This window comes from Leptonychotes weddellii, chromosome 1 (assembly GCF_054177405.1).
Source record: "Leptonychotes weddellii isolate Sample4059 chromosome 1, ASM5417740v2, whole genome shotgun sequence".
In the NCBI taxonomy this organism is placed as follows: domain Eukaryota; kingdom Metazoa; phylum Chordata; class Mammalia; order Carnivora; family Phocidae; genus Leptonychotes; species Leptonychotes weddellii.
The window spans coordinates 90591847-90613268 of record NC_138369.1 but is presented as its reverse complement, the minus strand read 5'-3'; the positions used below and the strand labels follow the sequence as shown (position 1 = coordinate 90613268).

The window sequence follows — 21422 nt, the reverse complement described above, 5'->3', positions numbered from 1 at the left end:
TATGCTACCTAGAGCAATCTACACATTCAATGCAACCCCTATCAAAATACCATCAACTTTTTTCCAAGAACTGGAACAAATAATCCTAAAATTTGTATGGAACCAGAAGAGACCCCAAATAGCCAGAGGAATGTTGAAAAAGAAAACCAAAGCTGGAGGCATCACAATTCCAGACGTCAAGCTCTATTACAAAGCTGTAATCATCAAGACAGTATGGTACTGGCACAAAAACAGACACATAGATCAATGGAACAGAATAGAGAGCCCAGAAATGGACCTTCAACTCTATGGTCAACTCATCTTCGACAAAGCAGGAAAAAACATCCAATGGAAAAAAGACAGTCTCTTCAACAAATGGTGCTGGGAAAACTGGACAGCCACATGCAGAAAAATGAAACTGGACCATTTCCTTATACCATACACAAAAATAGACTCAAAATGGATGAAAGACCTAAATGTGAGATAGGAATCCATCAAAATCCTTGATGAGAACACAGGCAGCAACCTCTTCGACCTCGGCCACAGCAACTTCTTCCTAGACACATCGCTAAAGGCAAGGGAAACAAAGGCAAAAATGAACCATTGGGACTTCAACAAGATAAAAAGTTTTGCACAGCAAAGGAAACAGTCAACAAAACCAAAAGACAACCAACAGAATGGGAGAAGATATTGGCAAATGACATATCAAATAAAGGGCTAGTATCCAAAATTTATAAAGAACTTATCAAACTCAACACCCAGAGAACAAAGAATCCAATCAAGAAATGGGCAGAAGACATGAACAGACATTTCTGCAAAGAAGACATCCAAATGGTCAACAGACACGTGACAAAGTGCTCAACATCACTTGGCATCAGGAAAATACAAATCAAAACCATAATGAGATACCACCTCACACCAGTCAGAATGGCTAAAATTAACAAGTCAGGAAATGACAGATGTTGGCGAGGATGTAGAGAAAGGGGAACCCTCCTACATGGTTGGTGGGATTGCTGGTACAGCCACTCCGAAAAATCGTTTGGAGGTTCCTCAAAAAGTTGAAAATAGAGCTACCCTATGATCCAGCAATTGCACTACTGGGTCTTTACCCCAAAGATACAAATATAGTGATCCAAAAGGGCACCTGCACCCCAATGTTTATAGCAGCCATGTCCACAATAGCCAAACTATGGAAAGAGCCCAGATGTCCATCAACAGATGAATGGATAAAGAAGATGTGGTATATATATACAACGGAATATGATGCAGCCATTAAAAAAAAACAAAATGAAATCTTGCCATTTGCAATGATGTGGATGGAACTAGAGATGAAATCAGTCAATCAGAGAAAGACAATTATCATATGATCTCACTGATATGAGGAATTTAAGAAACAAGACAGAAGATCATAGGGAAAGGGAGGGAAAAATGAAACAAGACGATATCAGAGAGGGAGACAAACTATACGAGACTCTTAATCTCAGGAAAGAAACTAGGGTTGCTGGAGTAGAGGGGGATTGGGGGATGAGGTGGTGGGGTGATGGACTTTGGGAAGGGTATGTGCTATGGTGAGCACTGTGTGTTGTGTAGGACTGATGAATCACAGACCTCTACCCCTGAAACAAATGATACATTATATGTTAATAATAAAAAAACCCTCATAAATAACTGTGCTCAAACAATACAATTCAGTCAGAAGCAAAAAAAAAAAAAAAAAGAAAGAAAGAAAAAAGAAAAGTAAGACATGTACCTCCTACCATGGTATCTTGGTTTCTTTGTAAAGGGGAAAATCTAATTTTACATATGTTCAACAATGATTTGTGATGGTATTGTTTATTTAATAACATCTGACTTCCTTGAGTGTAACTACCAATGTTCCTTATTTAGAATATTCGAGGAGGGGTATCATATAAAGAGATGCCTTTTCTTATGTACATAAGGTGAGTTGACAATTTGCTGTTAATCCACATCCATCTGCTCCCTCTCCAAATAACCAACATGAAGAAGTGTCTCCAACTGGTGTGCCTCATTAGAACATAAAATGAGTTTTCTCACAAAAATAAGATTTATGAAATGGTGGATAAATGGAGTTAAAATAGTAGAAAGAGAACTATTTTCAGATACATCATGAATTAAATGGGCCTGGGAAGTTCCTGGGGGCTAAAAAAAAAAAAAAGAAAGAACAAACTCTGTAGGTGCTAATTTTCTTGCAATTTAAGAACCTAGCTCCATTAGTAACTAACATATTTTCTTAGTTGCACTTTTGATTTTCATCTAAACATTCCTATATATTTTGCAATTCTCCCTTATTACTTGTTTCAGAGTTTTATGTATACCTAGGTCATAGATGCTTATGTTTATTCTTATTCCGAGAAGCTCCTTTTTAACTTACTCTTCTAACATCATGTAGTTTCTAGTTCGCTATGAAGAGTGACTTGGGCCTTTGTTACTTTGTTTGCACATTACACATTTAATTTTAAGTGTGAATTAGTATCCGTACCAAGGGCTAACAAGAAATCAGAGTAACCATAAAAGAAATAAGGAAAAGCTTTTGCCTAAAATATAATTTGTCTCTCTTCCCCCCATCTTTTTATTTAGTTTTCATAGGAATTTCTTCCTGCCTATAAATATCACATAGATTAGGTTGGACTTTAATGGAGCCATAGGAAAGCATAAGCAGGTTGAAAGGGAAAGCGTAAATCCTATGTCCTTTCAATTTTTATTGCATGGGTTTATGAGAAGCTGTTGAGAAAAACTGTCCTAAGCAGTTTGAACTCAGGAAGCAGAGGGTCGGAACCTGCTTTTGGTGATTTGAGTCACTGAAGTGGGCCCCAGATCAAAGCACTGCAGTCTAATCGTTCAGCAATAACATTCATTACTCTTTAAAGGCTCTTTCAAAGAGATCTGCGTGTTGATTATGTTACGGCAATGTGTGATCTGGGAGAGGGGAATGAAGTAATGTATTATAAGCCTGAAGCAGGGAGGGGCTCCTGGGGAATCTGGAGGCAAATTTTGTTTTGGTTTTTTTTTTTTTTTAAGTTTTTCTTTCTTTCTTTTTTTTTTTTTTAAGATTTTATTTATTTATTTGACAGAGAGAGATAGTGAGAGAGGGAACACAAGCAGGGGGAGTGGGAGAGGGAGAAGCAAGCTTCCCGCAGAGCAGGGAGCCCCATGCGGGGCTCGATCCCAGGACCTCGGGACCACGACCCGAGCCTAAGGCAGACGCTTAACAACTGAGCCACCCAGGCGCCCCTGGAGGCAAATTTTGATAGGAGAAGGGGAGGACTGAACAGGGCTGAACAAGAGAGCAATGACTGGCTGGAGCCCCCTTGACAAACCCATGCCCACTTGTCAGTTTGCTTAAGGCTCCTCTCCAAGACTCCCACGTTACAGTGGTTACAGTAGTTACAGTGGTTACAGTGACGGCACCCTGCACCCTCACACCTGCCAAGCCGACAAGAGGCCACTGAAGACAAACATGATTGTCCTGAATCCAATAAAGAGGAAGTAAAGCCAGCTTCATTTTTTGGTTTGAAAACTGAAAATGTTAATAGTCTTCTCTCTGCCCCCTTCCCATTTTCCCAGTTTGCTGTGTTTTTAGTTTTGGTTTGGCTTGATTCTTCTGTTGTTAACAGGAGGATTAATATTTTTCCCAAACTTTCCATCTTAACTCGACTTGAGATATATCAGTTCCACTTGCTTTCCTACTTAGATTGCAAAAGAAAAAAAAAAAAGGAAACTTTTTGTCACTTATATTTAGAACTTCCTTTTTTAAACAGTAAAAATACATGTTTTTTTAAAGTCAAACCATACAGACAATGAAAAGCATAAAATGATAAGCAAAACATCCCCCCGCCTTGAACTGCGTTCCACTCCCCAGAGATAAACTCTCAGAAAGGATTTTAAAAATTGACTGAAGATTTAGAAACCATAGTACTTCCAAATCAAGTACATGCTGGTAGAGTTGTTTCTCAACTAACACCTCCAGAAGTGCAGCTTGGATATAATTATCAACATTCCTCTTGTGTTTCTGGTCTGCAGACTAAGAATAAGGGTCGCAAAACCCTGCCAAGCCTCCTTCATTTTACTCAAAGCAGGAGATTTCCTCAATAGTCTCAGGACAAATGAACAGGAGTCAGACCAGAAGTCAGGGAACTTAACTGGCCTTCGCTTTCATCCTTAGCACCCATGTCATGGGAGTAAGAGGCACTCAGAGCCACCCTCCAAAATGTTTCTCCCTCATTCCAACCCCCAGACAGTGTTTATTCCCGAGTTTCCTCCTTTTCTTTTCCCTTAGGAAGAAGACAAGCCAACTCTCTATGTGTTTAATGCTGTGACCCAAGAGACAATGCCAATGATGGAGAACATTTCCCTTCTTGGTAAAAAAGTGTCTGATCTGAGAACCCTGGTAGCTCTGAGATGTGGCTTCCCTGTGAGTGTTTTCTGCCTCCGGACCCCAGAGGGACTGGAGATGTATGACTGCAACACCCTGAGGGACTACCAAACAGACATCGGTACTGCCCACGATATTCAATACTGGCTACTGCTCAGCACTATGGTTCTTTTTTTTTTTTTTTTAAGATTTTATTTATTTATTTGATAGAGAGACACATAGCGAGAGAGGGAACACAAGAAGGGGGAGTGGGAGAGGGAGAAGCAGGCTTCCCGCGGAGCAGGGAGCCCGATGCGGGAATCAATCCCAGGACCCTGGGATCATGACCTGAGCCGAAGGCAGACACTTAACGACTGAGCCACCCAGGCACCCCGCACTACGGTTCTTTGTTACCAGATTGGCAACAAATGGAGGAGTTCTTTCCAAACTAAAACTTCTGTAACCTCACTGGGGATGTAAATTATCAACACCCCTCTCTGGTATCTAGGTCTGTAGACTAAAAAATAAGAAATGCCCCATGGACCTGCCATGTCTTGTTCTCTTTACTCAAAGCAGGATAACTTGTTAATATCCTCAGACTAGAAGAGCAAGACTCAGACCAGTTTATATTTTTCCCTTTCAAAATATATTTCAAGAATACATAGAAGCAAGTTCAAGTACACATTCTTTTTCTTCCTTTTAACACAGTGGTAGCATATGATACACAATGTCCTGAGCTTGCTTTATGTAATCTCATTTTAAAATACTGTCGGTTATATTAATATTTTAAATAGTGTGAAGTGGATACTGTGCAGTATCCCTGATGGATAGATTAGTGAGCTGGCATTCATCTCTGATGGACAGATTACAACCTTTCTTTAAATATTATACTTCCAGGTTGTGTCTGCTGTAGCCATACACCATTAAGACAAACTCAAAAGACTGTCAGATTGTTTTAACCCTATTGGAAAATGGTTCAAACCTTATAGAGATTCTTGCTTGAGGTGAATGAATCTTTGCCGACAATCAGCAGACCCTTATCTATGTGCTGTCACATTTGTTGCAATGGAATATGAGTTCTCCCGATTTATAGTAGGGCTTTGTAAACATCCCTGAATTAAGCAGTTTTGCTTTTTACAACTGCTAAATTTGCATTTATTGTTACTTCTCCTGATTATTATATTTGCTTATTCTTTCATGGTATTTTTAATTGAGGCTCTCAAAACTTTGACATTATTTATCATCCCTGTTTTTTTGTTTTGTTTTGTTTTAAAGATTTTATTTATTTATTTGACAGAGAGAGACAGGAGAGAGGGAACACAAGCAGGGGGAGTGGGAAAGGGAGAAGCAGGCCTCCCGCGGAGCAGGGAGCCTGATGTGGGGCTTGATCCCAGGACCCCGGGATCATGACCTGAGCTGAAGGCAGACGCTTAACAACTGAGCCACCCAGGTGCCCTCATCCCTGTTTTTGATCAAAGGAAGTGATGTTCTAGGATTTGTCCCCAGAGTCCCTCACAGTAAATCACATACTGCTTTAATGCTTGCCAGGGAATCAGACCTACCCAGAACATGGTGGGGGCTTATGTGAGTAAGGACACACAAGAGGGATTTGTCCCCAAGCAATTTATGATCTAGTTATTTACTGAAACACAAAAGAATACACTAAAAAAATTAGGGTGACTGCACTTTAGGCCTATGCTGCTCAGATCATGATGTAACAGTTTAGAGCTAGAGCTAGAAGAGAATTTAGAAATGGCTTGGCCCAATCCCAAATTTTTACAGATTTAAAGAAAGCAAAAATGTTCCAGATAGTTAAGGGTATGTGAAGGACAATACACAGGCCTCCTAAAATGACCCTCTAGGAATGAGGGTTTTCAAATGTCAGGTCAGGGGCTCAAGCATGACCAGAGTAGACTGCTTTGGCCACCATAAGAACACAGGGCATAGGAGGAGAGGCAAGAAAAGAAGAGCCTCAAAGAGAAGGGAGGAAAAGTCTTTGATTGGCTTCATATCTTCGCCTAAAGCATCCCTAGCATTCCTCAAGCAGCCAGCCCACCTTTTTTTTTTTTTTTTTAAGATTTTACTCATTTATTCATTTGAGAGAGAGAGAGAGCAAGTGTGGGGAGGGACAGGGGTTCTATCCCAGAACCCTGAGATCATGACCTGAGCAGATGGCAGATGCTTAACTGATTGAGCCACCCAGGTGCCCCAACCCACCTTTTTTTAACTAGAGGGTAAAGAACTTCTTGATTAGCCTATCTTCCAAGTTCTCCCCTTCCCAGTCAATAAGTCATCCCTGATGCTTTCAGGAGTTGAATCTTGACGCCTTTCCAAAGGCAGTGGAAAATCAGAAGGTCTTTGAGAAGCAGTCAAGTTCATATTAAAAATCAAGGACTTATGTAGCTCAATTAGTCACTGGACATATTAGCTCATATAAAAACACAGATCTGCCTCTGCACTCTGAGCATTCATAATAAAGTGGTAGAAATAAGACATGCACATATACTTAGTTATAGTAGTAAGTCAGCTCAATGTAGGCTGAAGGGCTTAAGGAAGGTATTCTGGAGAATGCTGGGCGTGAGCACACAAAGATGCGGGAAATATGGAAATTTGAAAGGGAAGACACTGCAGGCTTCTAGGCCAGGAGAAAAACACAAACTACAGGTTCATGAACATGGGCTTACTCCAGGGAAGACAAATAGCAGGAGACTTCTGAAAAGTGGAGGAGCCTCACTGAGACCAATCGGAAACACAACTGGGGTCAGATTGAGAAGGGTCTTAGGGCTGAGGCAACAGAGCACAGGATTCATATGCTCACAACCAGAGCCATGTACATTCTGGAACAGAAGTGTTTTAACAGAAGTTTAATCTGGTAGCAAACAGCATGAAATACAGAAAGGAGTGAGGGGGAGAAGCAAGGTGATATGCCAACAGGCACTTTTGAGAATCCCAGTATTAACTAATTCCACTAGCAATAGAAGAGAGAGACAAATCTGAGAAACCCAGAAAGTAGAGACAGATGTCAGGCTGAATCACATTTAAGAAGAGGGAAGCACCAAGGCTCTGACACTAGGACTGTGGTGGTGAAATTGGGAAAAGGAGCTTATGCTTTGGGTACTAAACTTTAGATATAAAGAAATGCAGAGAGTATATATTTTTTTTCCCCTAAAAGTTACCCTGCTAATTAGTGGCAAAGCTGTAAGTCCAACTGACATCTTCCGATTCTCCTCCATGACAAACGTGGAGTGAGGGCTTAGTGATGGGTCTGGTTAGCAGATATTGCTGTAGGCACCCCGCCATGGAGTCAGGGAAGTAAGCCCTGTTAGAGGTGCTTTCCTTAGAGAGTATATACAGAGAGGAACATGTCAAGGGCCAAGGGCCAGTAGTCAGGACATGCTGAAGTCAGGGCAAATAGACAGAATAGGAGTCAGAAACTTAAACATGCAAAGCTGTCAGAGGTGGGAGGAAAAGTGGGACTTTGCATTGTCCCAGATGACAGAAACTGTTTTTAGGGTGCTGGTAAAAGGCCAAAGACAATGTCTGAGAAAAACCTTTTGATTTGGCCTAAAGGTCATTGGTGAACCCAGATAGAGCAGTTTTAATAAAGTAGATGGAGACAGAAAGATTGCAGGGATTAAGAAGATATGTAATAAGAGGATAAAGGGATTTTTTGGTGATAGAATATTTAATGATTAAGTTATCAAGAACTTATCAAAGCTAAATATTCCCTAATATATGTGATTTTGTGACCTGAGGCTTAGTGGCACATCATATAGGTCCAACACACACACACAAACACACACACACATGCACACCTTTTCTCGTACCACTGTATATGGGACAAATATTCATTTTAGCCTCATTTCTAGTTCTTAAATCTCTATCCTGACTTTCGCTTTCCTCTTGCTTATCTACCTACATGCTTGTCTGCTAATTACTCTGTCTATATTTTCTATATGCTTAAAAACTGACATTAATCCCTTCTGGAATAAGGTGTGCATAATGAATGAATGAATGAATGCCTTTCCTTTACAGAATGCTGTCATTGGTATATGCCAATGGTAAATGCCTCACGGCATGTATTCATGGCCAGAATGAGCAATCACATCTGAGAGACTATTCCAGGAGCAGAGTCCCGGCAGTTCAGACCCTGAAATCTCAGCTGGCTCCAAGGTCCCTCTACCAACCTTTAGACCCCTTCAAGATCTACCATGTTATTTTAATTCCTTTTACAAGTGAGAAAACAGGCTCAGAGAAGTGACCTGCTCAAGGTCATATTGCCAAGAAATGGTAATCACACACTCAGAATTGGGTTCTTTCCAACAATTTATACTGCCAACCCAGAATGCTTTTATCGATATCTACTTTTATTGGTACTCTTTAAGTTCTGATCAATGTTTTGTTTCCCATTAGGGGAAATTCATCCCAGAAAAATGATTTCCCTATTCAGGAAGAAAAAATCTCAAATCAGATAGGCAGATATTGACCTCAAAGTAAGTATCCCCCCACCAGGGATACAAGGACCACTTGGGTAGAGGTTGGAGACAATTCCCTAGAATGGGTGTTGTTGCTCATACCTGCTTTCCTGCATGGCTTGGCACGGTGATGGGTTTGCAAGTAGAAAGTGAGCAGATCCAGGTTTTGTAGATATATACAATCTTTTAAAAAAAATCCAAAATTAAGAATAGAGAATTTAAAAATTCATGTAGTGAAAGGCCCTAAAGTTTAAGTCTCATTAGTTTTACTTCCCTTTCAGTTTTAGATTTTAGTTGTATTTTCTGCAGCAATGTAGCATTTTCCAAGTAAATTTCTATTTTCCAACAGAATTCCTAAGCTTACAAAGGAATTTAACATGTGACAAAAGAGGCATTACAAACCAATTGGGATGGAAGGATTATCCAATAAATGGTGCTGGTTAACTTGCTTAGAAGTGCTCTGGATAAGGCACCTGGGTTGCTCAGTCAGTTAAGCAACTGCCTTTGGCTCAGGTCATGATCCCAGGGTCCTGGGATCAAGTCCCCCATCAGGCTCCTTGCTCACTGGGGAGCCTTCTTCTCCCTCTGCCCCTTCCCCCACTTGTGCTCATTCTCTTTCTCCCTCTCTCTCACAAAAATAAATAAAACCTTTAAAAATAAAAAAAAAAGAAAAGAAGTTCTCTGGATATTCAAAAGTTGAGCATTAAGAGAAAAACCAGCCATTGTTACCTTTGTTCTTTGAGAAATTAGGACTGCTTCATTGCAAGGAACTGAAATTGATAATTACAAAACCTGTAACAATTGCTCCCAGATAGGGAATTAAAGCAGAATAAAACACAGAGCTCGAGGGAGGTGTCCTCCTGCTGATGTGGATTTGAATCATATAGGCTTCTCTGGTGTTTTCAAAATCAGGGTTCATCAACAGTGGACAGGTTGAGCTAGGAAGAGCTGAGATCCTGAGACTAGACAACCACTTAGGGAAGGGCAGATGGGCCAGGAAGAGGGAAGTTAGTCTCAAGTAAGTCCTGCCGGTGGGAGCCCTGGGATAGGCAGGCAGATCACTCTGCAACTAGATGCAGGAAGGCAGAAGTTCACCTCAGGGAGACCTAGCAGGGACCTGGTGGGTGAATGAACCATAGCAGAGCATCAAGGTAGCGAATGAATAAATAAATGAATGACACAAGAGGTGAAAAACTAGACAAGCTGGTTATTGACATCAGAGGCTCTGACAACATGTAACAGAAATCTAACCCCAGAGATTGGGGTTCAGAGTAGGAACTTCAGTTCTAGGCTCAGAGACAGATGGACCTCAGTTCTAAAACCCAAAAGGTAGGGTAGGATATAGGCACTCATGTTCTGGGGCACAAGGTGGGAGCTTGGTCAGGAGGAACAGGGCAAGTTATTAGAACTGAGACAATATCCACACAGGATGAACAGGAACACCAACTTCCCACCTGAGCCTGGAATCTTAACATATTCCCTCTTACTGGAATTAAGATTATTCTCTGGGCCTAAAGCTTGGCTGGTTCTTCAAAATGGAGGCTGTGTGGCCTCAGCTGTGGAGGACCAAGGAGGCTGGGGTACAGTGCCAAGCAAGCTTTTTAATACTCATCTGTGGGTAATTTTTATAGTAAACTACAAACGTAGCGAATCATTTAAGTCAGGAGATGAAATAAATGCAATTTGAACAGTGTTTAAAGTCCCTTGTTTTCAATGTTACCCATAGGAATCAAACCTTTAAATAAGAAAATTAAGTACAGCAAGAAGCTTTAGAGAAACGAAATCTATGGTGTCAAGGATGATAAATACCAGTAAGTATTTACTACGAACCTATTATGTGTCTGAGTCTGAGGATATGTATGGATAAGCAAAGTCATGAATATACCCCCAGGTCCTACTGTCAATGTCATCATACTGATTCAAAGGCAGCCAGCAAATCTACAGATTGTCCAATGACATCAGTCAATTAAATTCTTGTTCAGAGACAAAGATAACTTAGAGGACAGGAATGTAGGCACAAGAGCCAGATTGCCTAGGTACAACTCCTGATTCCACTACTTACTGGGTATGTAAAACCCAGGCAAGTTACTTAATCTCATAGTGCCTCAGTTTCCTCAACTGTCAAATGGAGAGAATAATACAAACCACACTTAGGATTGTCGTAAATTTTAAATTAGCTTATTCATGGAAAGTACTTAGAATAATGTTGAGCATATAATAAGCATTCAGTGAATATTAGCTATTCATACTCAATATTTTTTTTTTTTTAAGATTCTATTTATTTTTTAGAGAGCGAGCGAGAGAGAAACAGCATGAGAGGGGAGAGGGTCAGAGGGAGAAGCAGGATCCCTGCTGAGCCAGGAGCTGGACGTGGGGCTCAATCCCAGGACCCTGGGATCATGACCTGAGCCGAAGGCAGACGCTTAACCATCTGAGCCACCCAGGCGCCCCATACTCAATATATTATTATTATTAATTATCATTAGTCTTGTGAATTCAAACTGGGAAATAGAGAGAGACAAAACTGGTTACCAGTATGGGCAGAAAATGCATGGTGCCATGAAGAAAGGTTGGGTCGTGGCCAAAGCGATGCTGCATGCAGACCTCAGTTACAGTAGGACAGAACCTGTAAGGGAGCCATAGGGCAGCCTGTCAGCAGAGAAAGGGAGAAGACACAGAGATATAGAGGGCTTGAGAGAGAGATCCTGGAGCCCATGGGAGAGAAGGGGAGTGGCCCATCTTGAGAGGTGCCTTTGTTCCTAATGTACAACAGATCTGGCCATTGTCTCAGTATAATAAATCCCATTTTCTTGAGGGCCTCCTTGCAACCCAAAAGCATAACTAGAACAGAGCCCCCAGACTGGATGAGACATGATGCTTGGGCTCAAAGAGTTCTCCATTAGTGTTTACAAACTAGCAATTCCAAAGCAGAAAGGTACTTTCCTTTTTTTTTTTTAAGATTTTTATTTATTTGACACAGAGAGAGAGAGAGAGCACAAGCAGGGGGAGCGGCAGGCAGATGGCGTAGGAGAAGCAGGCTCCCCATGGAGCCAGGATCCCAATGCCGGGCTCAATCCCAGGACCCTGGGATCATGACTTGAGCCTAAGGCAGACGCTTAACCAGCTGAGCCACCTAGGCACCCCTAGAAATGTATTTTCAATGATAAAGAGTTTCAACATACATTATGGTAGCCAGTTGAGCGATCCTTCTAACTATTTGCAGAGGTGAGACAATGACATATTTAAGAAGAGCTTCCCGGAGGAGGTGATACCAGTTTATGCTGCATCATAAACTACTGGTAGGAGGGTGTGGGGAAGAATCACAAGAATTCAGACACCAAAAGAGCAGCAAAAGAAGAAGCTCCAAGGCCAGAAATAGCCTGGTGTGCACACAGAAGTGCAGGACAGCCTCCTGGGCTGCTAAGGGTGAGGAGGGCAGTACGTGTCCAAAATGGATTTGGGGACTAGGGTAGAATTTCATTCAACAAATATTTACTGATATCTATCATGAGCCAGGCACCATTGAGGAAAGTGGGCATAACAGTGTGAGCAAGGGGGCACCTGGGTGGCTCAGTCGGTTGGGTGTCTGCCTTCGGCTCGGGTCATGATCCCAGGGTCCTGGGATCGAGTCCCACATCGGGCTCCCTGCTCCACGGGAAGCCTGCTTCTCCCTCTCCCACTCCCCCTGCTTGTGTTTCCTCTCTCACTGTCTCTCTCTCTGTCAAATAAATAAATCTTAAAAAAACAAAACAAAACAAAACAGTGTGAGCAAGAATAGCAAGATATCCTACCCTCTTGAAGCTTGCAGCTCAGTGGGAAACGTAAGCATCATTAAGGAAACAGAAAAACAGTGAATTTTAAATAGAAATAAGAACTCTAAAGTAAAAAAAAAAAAAAAACAGGATATAGTAACAGAGAGTTATGTGGTAATGTGGTGGGGGGAGGCTGTTTTAGATGGTTACCCAGAGGAGATGACATTTGAGCAGAGACCAGAATAAAGATGTGGGGAGGCTGGGGGCGCCTGGGTGGCTCAGTTGGTTAAGCGACTGCCTTCGGCTCGGGTCACAATCCTGGAGTCCCGGGATCGAGTCCCGCATCGGGCTCCCTGCTCAGCGGGGAGTCTGCTTCTCCCTCTGACCCTCCTCCCTCTCATGCTCTCTGTCTTAAAAAAAAAAAAAAAAAGATGTGGGGAGGCTGGTGGGAGCTTCCAGAAGTAGATTTATGTGAAAGATCATGGAGGCCTGAAATAGGGTGGAGCTAGTAAGACGGAGGAAAGGAAATGGTTCTTAAACCTTCATGAGATAAACTTTACAGGCCTTAGCTATTGTACAGATGTAGGGCATGAGAATGGGAAGGACGAGGACCAACTCCTAAATGTCTAGCTGAGGTAATAAGGAAGATAGTGGTGCCACCACCTGAGATGAAGGATGACGAGTTGTCTTTCAGAACAATGGGGTCATAGTGCAATCCCTTAGATGGTGATGTCCCAGCAGGGGGAATCTGGAGCTGGAGCAGAAGCCTGGTGTGGAGGTTTGGACTTGGGAATGAATGCCACGTGGGTGGTCAATGAAGCCAGTAGGGTCACTGAGATTGCCTGTTAGTCAGCCAACGAGTATTTAATGAGCACGCACCAAGTGCCAGGTTGTGTGGCAAGTCTTGAAGGAGCTTTCTTTTTAGTGGGGACATGAAAAAAAAGTCTCCAAACAAGAAAAATGATTTCAAATACTGATGATAGGAGCTATGAAGAAGTTAAAATTAGGTCATGGGATAAAAAATAATGCAGTTGGGGAAGGCAGTGGGGGCCAAGAGGGTCCTCTATGAGGACATGATGCTTGAATTGAAAACTGAATAAGGACACTGTCCTGTGAAAATCTGGAATAACACTCTTTGAAGCAAAAGAAATTATATCCTTAGGTCTTGAGATGGAGTGGACTAGGCGTATCTGAAGGCCAGGCGAAAGGTCAAAGTGGCTGGAACGGAGGGAGTGAGGCAGGCTGGAGGGAGATGAGAGATGAGGGAAGGCCAGATAGGAAGGAGATTGGGTTTTATCCTGAGGGAATGTGTAAAGAGAAGAGAAGGCCGAAGAAAGAAGACTCCTGAAAAACACCACCCAGAAGAAGAAAGGGAATGTGGTGCCACAGAGAGTAGACCAGGAGGTAAGTGACAAATTCTCCAGCAGCAATGAACATATTACTTTTGTGTAATTACACAGAATGGCTATTCTGCGATGGATAAAATGAAAGGATCAGGGGTACCTGGGTGGCTCGGTCAGTTAAGCATCTGCCTTCAGCTCAGGTCATGATCCCAGGGTCCTGGGATTAAGCCCTACATTGGGCTCCCTGCTCCTTGGGGAGTCTGCTTCTCCCTCTGCCTGCTGCTCCCCACTGCTGTGCTCTCTCTCTCTCTCTCTGTCAAATAAATAAACAAAATCTTTAAAAACAAAAAAACATGAAAGGATCATTCAACTCCACCCACAGCCTGCTTGTGAGCTAAAGGCCCCAGAAGCCCATTAGTCCTGCCACAGTTTCTTTAGTTTCCTCTTCCAATATAATGGTTTTAGTTTACATGGTGATGTATATATCAGCATGGAATCAATGTCCACAGGACTGTTTTAAGATAACTGTAGAAAACATTTCAGCATTATATGCAATCACCGTGCAGATGAGAAAATGGAAGTGCACAGAAGCTAAATGGCTTTTCAAGTCAATGCAGTCCTAAGCTGAAAATAGCATCCCTGTCTACTTATTCCAAGGTTACTTTTCAGTTTGCATTTAGCTTATGCCTCTGCTTGGAAAAAAGCTATCCTTAGAAGTTTTATGGATTGCCAAACCACAGTGACGGACTGGAACCATTAACGGCCTCTCTTGATCCACAGGCACGACACTTCGTTTGGACGTCTGGGATGGATGGAAGGAATTTTTGATGGGTTGTCTTCTGGGACAAAAACTTAAAGTCCAACGCTATTTATCGACTGAAGGACCAGTACTCAAGTACGGAGATAAAGCAAATGCTAAATTAAGTACTTTTTACTAAACTTCTACAGGACGTTGAGTCTGCAATTCACTCTATAGCTGGGTTGCTGACCATGCAAGTGCCACTGAGCATGTCTCAACCAGACATTATTATTGAGATATTTGCTGAGATAAGATGTCAGGATTGTCACCAGGGCCGACAGCCTTTGGTGATGGATTGCAATTCAGGTAGACTTTCCTCAAGAAATGCTATTTAATTGAGTGACTTCAGTTTGGTTTGGAAATCAGACTCTTCACAGCACTTTTAAAGCCTATCAGAATAAGTACCTTGCCACCTTCATATTCAATCATTCTAAAAAGCACTAATTGCTAACTGATTGGCTGAAAATTCTGGCTCCCTCTTCCTAAACTCCCAAGTTTAGCTCTCAAATTGCTTTTAGTACAAGGCTTTTGTACATACTTTTGCCATACATGTGTGGCTGGGGCAGTGGGCAGTAGGCTCAGAGTAGCAGGTGGTCATTTTATTTTATTTTTATTTTATTTTGTTAAAGATTTTATTTATTTATTTGACAGAGAGAGACACAGTGAGAGAGGGAACACAAGCAGAGGGGGGTGAGAGAGGGAGAAGCAGGCCCCCCGCGGAGCAGGGAGCCCGATGCGGGGCTCGATCCCAGGACCCTGGGATCATGACCTGAGCCAAAGGCAGACACTTAATGACTGAGGCACCCAGGCACCCTGCAGGTGGTCATTTTAGCATAACTCTGCAGTCAGCAGGGTCCCAAACGTGTAAGCTGCATTACTCTTAAGGTTTTAATTCAGTGGTATTTTCGGACAGTGCTCCCTTCTGGTGATTTAATTATGCTTTACAGAAGCCCACAGACGCACCAAGAGCTCTAAGGGCTCTAAGAAGTGACAGATTAGAGGGGCACCTGGGTGGCTCAGTGGGTTAAGCAGCTGCCTTTGGCTCAGGTCATGATCTGAGAGTCCTGGGATCAAGCCCCGCATTGGGCTCCCCGCTCAGTGGAGAGCCTGCTTCTCCCTCAGCTCCCCCCGGCTTGTGTTCCTCTTGCTGTTTCTTTCTGTCAAATAAATAAATAAATAAAATCTTAAAAAAAAAAATAGGGGTGCCTGGGTGGCTCAGTTGTTGGGCGTCTGCCTTCGGCTCGGGTCGTGATCCCAGGGTCCTGGGATCGAGCCCCACGTCAGGCTCCCTGCCCAGCGGGAGGCCTGTGTCTCCCTCTCCCACTCCCCCTGCTTGTGTTCCCTCTCTCACTGTGTCTCTCTCTGTCAGATAAATAAATAAAATCTTTAAAAAATAAAAATAAAAATAAAAAAAGAAGTGACAGATTAGAAAACCAGCTTTTGCAATTTTACATAATATTCAATATTTTAAAGTAATTTCTATTTGGGGATAGTGATAATTCCCTTTTTTCATGCTCTAAGTCCAAAGAAATTGCCGTGTTGCGTTACTTTTAATAGTGCGTATTTATTGAGTACCTTTTAACATGACACTGTGTTACACGTATTACCTAATCTTATACTTACGACAATTTTACAAGGTAGATACTCTTTTATCATGTTTTACAGATGAGGAAACTGACATTAAGAAATCTGACCAATGTCACACAGCTAGCCAGGTCACAACTGGATATGGAATCCCAGCAATTTAACTCTAATGCTCAGATCCTTAACCATTCCACTTGACTTAACCTTTAGATAAAATCTAAGGAGGATGAGCAGCAGGGGTGTGCCCACATGCCTGCTTCAGACCCTGTCCCCAACATGCACACATGCACACAGCCCAGCTGACTCAGCTGGGCCACGTGCTTACTCTGCTCCAGGCCTTATCGGCCCTGGTGATCAGTTCCCAGCCTGAAATCTCCCTGCCCACACTATCTGTATTTCTCATCATGCTTTAAACACACACACACACACACACACACACAGAATGGAGAAAGGCACAAAGGGAGGAGGGGAAAAAGAGGGAAAATATGTCTAACAGCTCAGAAAATACACACGAACAAACTAAAAAGCTCCTTTTATTCTGTCACCCAATCAGCAAATACCTATTGAGCATGTACTATGCAAGATCCCAGGAATACAGCAGTAAACAAGATATGGTCCCTGCCTTCAGCAACTTGCAGTCCAGCAGGGGCAACAGAAAACAAGTAACCAATTCCTTCAGAAGCCAAATTGAAAAATGTTTAGGGGCACAAACTCCAGTGCCTTCTGCCTAGCTTCAAAGCCCCATCCCTAAGTGTTTAGTTGTGTAGACTTGGGCAAGTTATATAATCATCCTGTATCTCAGTTTCCTCTTTGCTAAAAAGAGAATAATAATTGCATCTATCTCATAGGACTGTTTTAGAGGTTGCATGACCTAGTAATCATAGGAATTTAGAAGGGGGGCTGGCACATGGTAAGCAGGACATAAATGTTAGGTGTTGTTGCTGTTACCATTCAGTGTGAAAGTGTTAGGACACAGACATAATGCAAGACAATATGGGAATGTATAGTATGGACAACCAACTAGACTTAGGGGTTCAGGTGAAGCATCCTGAAAAAAGGCAATTGATGAGATCTAAAGGGTTGGTACTTAGGTAAACGGTAGGGAGAAAAAAAAAAGATATTTCAAAACAAATGGAACCACGTGTACAGAGCCCCAAGGGGCAAGAGAATAGATTCAAGGAACTGAAACAAGTTCCACATGGTAGATCGTAGAGTGAGAGGTAGTGGCTAGAGGCTAGAAGGGTAAGAAGAGCCCAGCTCTTGCAGGTACCCATAGGAATGTAAAGGAATTTGGACTTTATATTTTCAGTGTTGGGAAGATATTGAAGGTAGAGAAAAGCTAGGATGAGATCTGAGTTTTAGAACATTGGCCCTGGTTGCAGTGTGAGCAATAGAGGCAGGCAGGGGACAGGGTGACAGTGAAGAGGTAACAGCGGCCCAAACTAGGCTTATGACAGCATAAGCCACTGTGACAAGATACATTTAGGAAAGAGAATCAGTTAGTCTCAGTTAACAAGAGTGCCTCTAGCTTCCATAACATCGGTGCTAAGGATGAAAGCAAAGGCCAGTTAGTCCACCCAAAGAGGGGCTCTTCTCCCCAAATCAAGAAAACTGATCACATTCAGAGATGCTGATTTGCATTAATGAATTCTGGAAAAAAACTGATGTGTGAACCAAAATGCCAGTGTATTAATGTAATCACTCTAATTAGTTATAATGTAACCACCACAATTATAATCTAACTGTGGGTCCTGGAGACCCACATGTTCTGGGCAGGTCATCTTCCTTACACAAGAAGCCACGTACACATCACAAGATGGTGTGGTGAGCATGTAATCAGAGAGAGGATAGTCAGTTATATGCAGTGGATTTTGGATGATAGCAGGCAAGCTTGCCTCCATCTCTACGATGGGCTCAGATAGCCGTGCCCAAATATATCCTGCATATATATTACTGTATACCTAGTGGGACCCTGTCTAGGTTTGCCTCCCTAATTCTTAGCCCTCTGAACGGCCTGCACCAGTCATTCAACTTGTGCCTTATGGGGTCTTGTAGGGATAGTAGGAAGGGCAATGTGGCCGTAGTGCAGTGACAGGGAAGGGGGGCCTGTGGGAAGTGGGGCAGGGGCCAGACTGTAAGCCAAAGTGAAGAGTTAGGATTTCAGTTGCAGGGGGAAGTTACTGGAGGGGAGTAAGAGCACCTCCAGTTAGACTATGGTAGTACTGGCGGGGGCGCAACCTACTGGTTTCGAGGAGAATAGCAGTAGAGACTTTGAGAAGCCCAAAATAAGGACTGTTGTTAGAAAAGACAAAACAAACATACAGAACTTTCAAATTTCTAAAACATACCGGATTTCTTCCAAAACTTTCCCAGTTACTATAAAGCTTGAGGGGTGCCTGGGTGGCTCAGTCATTTAAGGGTCCGACTCTCGATTTCGGCTCAGGTGACGATCTCAGGGTTTTGAGATCAAGTCCTTTGTCAGGCTCTGTGCTGGGCTTAAGATTCTCTCTCCCTCCCTTGCTAAAAAAATATAGATAGAGAGCTTGATATTTTTCCTGAGCATCTGAGTCTCTTGAGAAAGAAAACCACTCTAAGAAAAGCACTTTGATACATTTACCTGTGCATAGTGGGATAATGTGGATAAGCAGGACCTGTGCAGTTTATTTTTTTTTTAAACACTTTATTTATTTGAGATAGAGAGAGAACACGAGCAGAGGGGAGGGGCAAAGGCAGAGGGAGAGGGAGAAGCAGACTCCCCGCTGAGCAGGGGGTTCGATCCCAGGACCCTGAGATCATGACCTGAGCTGAAGGCAGACGTTTAACCAACTGAGCCGCCCAGGCGCCCCAGGACCTGTGCAGTTTAACCTATATATTACTATTTGTGTTTTCTGAAAACATTTTATGTAAAAGTTAGGAAGAAATAAACATTTAGCTAGTATGTTTTGTGGGTATTTAGTGTAACTACATTTATCAGTTTGCTGACTCACTAAACACCCACTCCTACTTATTTCAGGTATCAGAAAAAGGTGGCCCTGTACATCGCCGCCTTTTATGGGTACATTGAGCTCACTGAATGGGCCCTGAAGCAGGGTGTGCGGCCCGAAGAGGCTGTTGGTGTTCACCCCTGTCGAGCATGGTGCCATGAAGCCCTTCATGCAGATGTCTCTAAATGCCCCATTCATGCAGCTGCAGAAGCGGGCCAACTGTTGATTCTGAAGGCCTTTGTCAACTGCAGCGTGCTGTGCCTGGAATGTAAAAATGCAGCGGGACAAATTCCCCTGACTGTTGCGTTTAAACACAAGCATAAAGACTGTGTATTATATTTATTGAGTAAAATGTGGTCCACAGTTTCTTTTCCGAAAATTTCAGTCCCCATGAGGATTTATATTAAAATAAAACAGTGGGTCCTCAGAGCTCAGAGTCACAACCTTAATAAAAGCCTGCTTTGTGGAGCAAGGGTCTTTGGGGCAAAAGTTGGAGACACCGTGATGGTGGATGGTTTCACCACACCAAAAATGACCTCCAAGAGCTGGAATAAGGCTAGGTACAAGGACTCACAAAGCACTGTGGGCAAGCTACCGCCTCTCAGGGAAGACACTGCAAGCAGGAAACCCGTCAATCCTTTGGCAATTTCACAGCAGGACGCAAGACAACAAACCTTGAAATTGCCTCCACTGGTAGATGCAAATACATTCTCTGAATTACAAAGACATCAACAACAGCATCAGAAAAAAATTACTGCCACAGCTAGGAAAAAAGAAAAGCTCATAAAAAATACATATCTCCCCCAAGTCCCCCTCCCCCCAGTTTCCAGAGTGGACTATTCACACCCATCTTTTTACTATGCAACACCCAGAGCTGACTTTTTACTCAAATCCTCCTTGGCGTGGTTCTCAGAGCACAGTGGTAAGACTCCAAGGGAGAACGCCATCTACTGCTTAGCAGTGGCCAGGTAACGTTTTTCTCTTTAAACATACAAGGGCAAACCTTTCATAGGGCAGGTCTAGGGCAGGGAATGGTCCATGAAGCCCTACCATGCCATATAATGTAACACTGGTTGTTCCAATGCGTCAGTATCCAGCTTCAAGGACCTCATCTTAGCCTTGTGTCTAGGACCAAATGAACCCATTTTACTGGCCAATCCAATCTGTGTAGTACCTGACTCCTCAAACTTTCAGAAAGAAAAGAGACACAGTGCAAAGAGTTGTATCAAAAAACAAGGTCTCTTGCTTGTTCTTCTTTTTTTTTTAACTAATAAGAAATTGTTAATTATAATTAAAGGGAGAAGGGGAGGAAACTTGAAATGTGGGAGAGAGGCATCAAAAGCGTCATGGAAGACTGAATGGTGATGAAAGTGGAAGGAGAGAAAAGAACAACCATAAAGACTTCCCTTGACTTACTGAGCAAGATATATTGGTTGGGGAAGATCTATACTGGTCAGTGTGATAGAGTTGATATTAATATTTTAGGTCAGTTTAAAAAGTAATCCATTGTCACATTTAAAGACAAAACAAGCGTATCAGGAGTGGACTTCTCAGGTATATTCATTTCATAAGATAAACTTTTGCATACTGGTCATCAGATTTCACTGAAAACACAACTCTGATCAGATCTCAGGTCCCATCCATTACTTATGAGGTCTTATTGGGTGCTAATATTACAGTAGAAATATAGATTTATGAGCAGCTTTTCCCTCTACTCAATATAATGAAAAGGAAAGAACAAAACAAGGCTACATTGTTTTCGTTGCCTATCTGTATTGGTCTTTAGTTCAGCTCTACTTTATTTCAGTGAAGCTGTTGCCACCTAGTGGTCACAGTAATTTGGGCTCTAAAACTGGTAAAATTCCGGACAGCACAATGAGGTTGACAGAAGATGAAGAAACTGCTTACCAACTTCAGTCTTTGTATTTGTGAGATAGTTCTGACCAGAATGTATAAAAAGAGATATTCTAAAATTCTAGAAAAAGACTAGAAAATGATTGGTTGAAAAAATTATATAGCCATCTTAAAATCAGGCTGTAAACATAGGAAACTGATTAGTTTTATCAACAGATGCACATTAGAAATCAAAGGATGCACTTTTGAAATGTTCTAAAGTGCTTATTATGTCACAGTG

The 21422-nt window shown here is 42.3% G+C and overlaps 1 protein-coding gene across 1 annotated transcript in view; it reads left to right on the top strand.

The window, feature by feature from the left end:
• Positions 1 to 20947, top strand: part of ANKUB1 (ankyrin repeat and ubiquitin domain containing 1) — a 32845-nt gene extending 11898 nt beyond the window's left edge. Inside the window, exons 3-5 of the mRNA XM_031028063.2 lie at positions 4277 to 4493; positions 14702 to 14816; positions 19318 to 20947. Of these exons, the coding sequence (XP_030883923.2) occupies positions 4277 to 4493; positions 14702 to 14816; positions 19318 to 20260 (1275 nt within the window). The 3' untranslated portion in view covers positions 20261 to 20947. The remainder of the gene's footprint in view (positions 1 to 4276; positions 4494 to 14701; positions 14817 to 19317) is intronic.
• Positions 20948 to 21422: the final 475 nt, after the last annotated feature.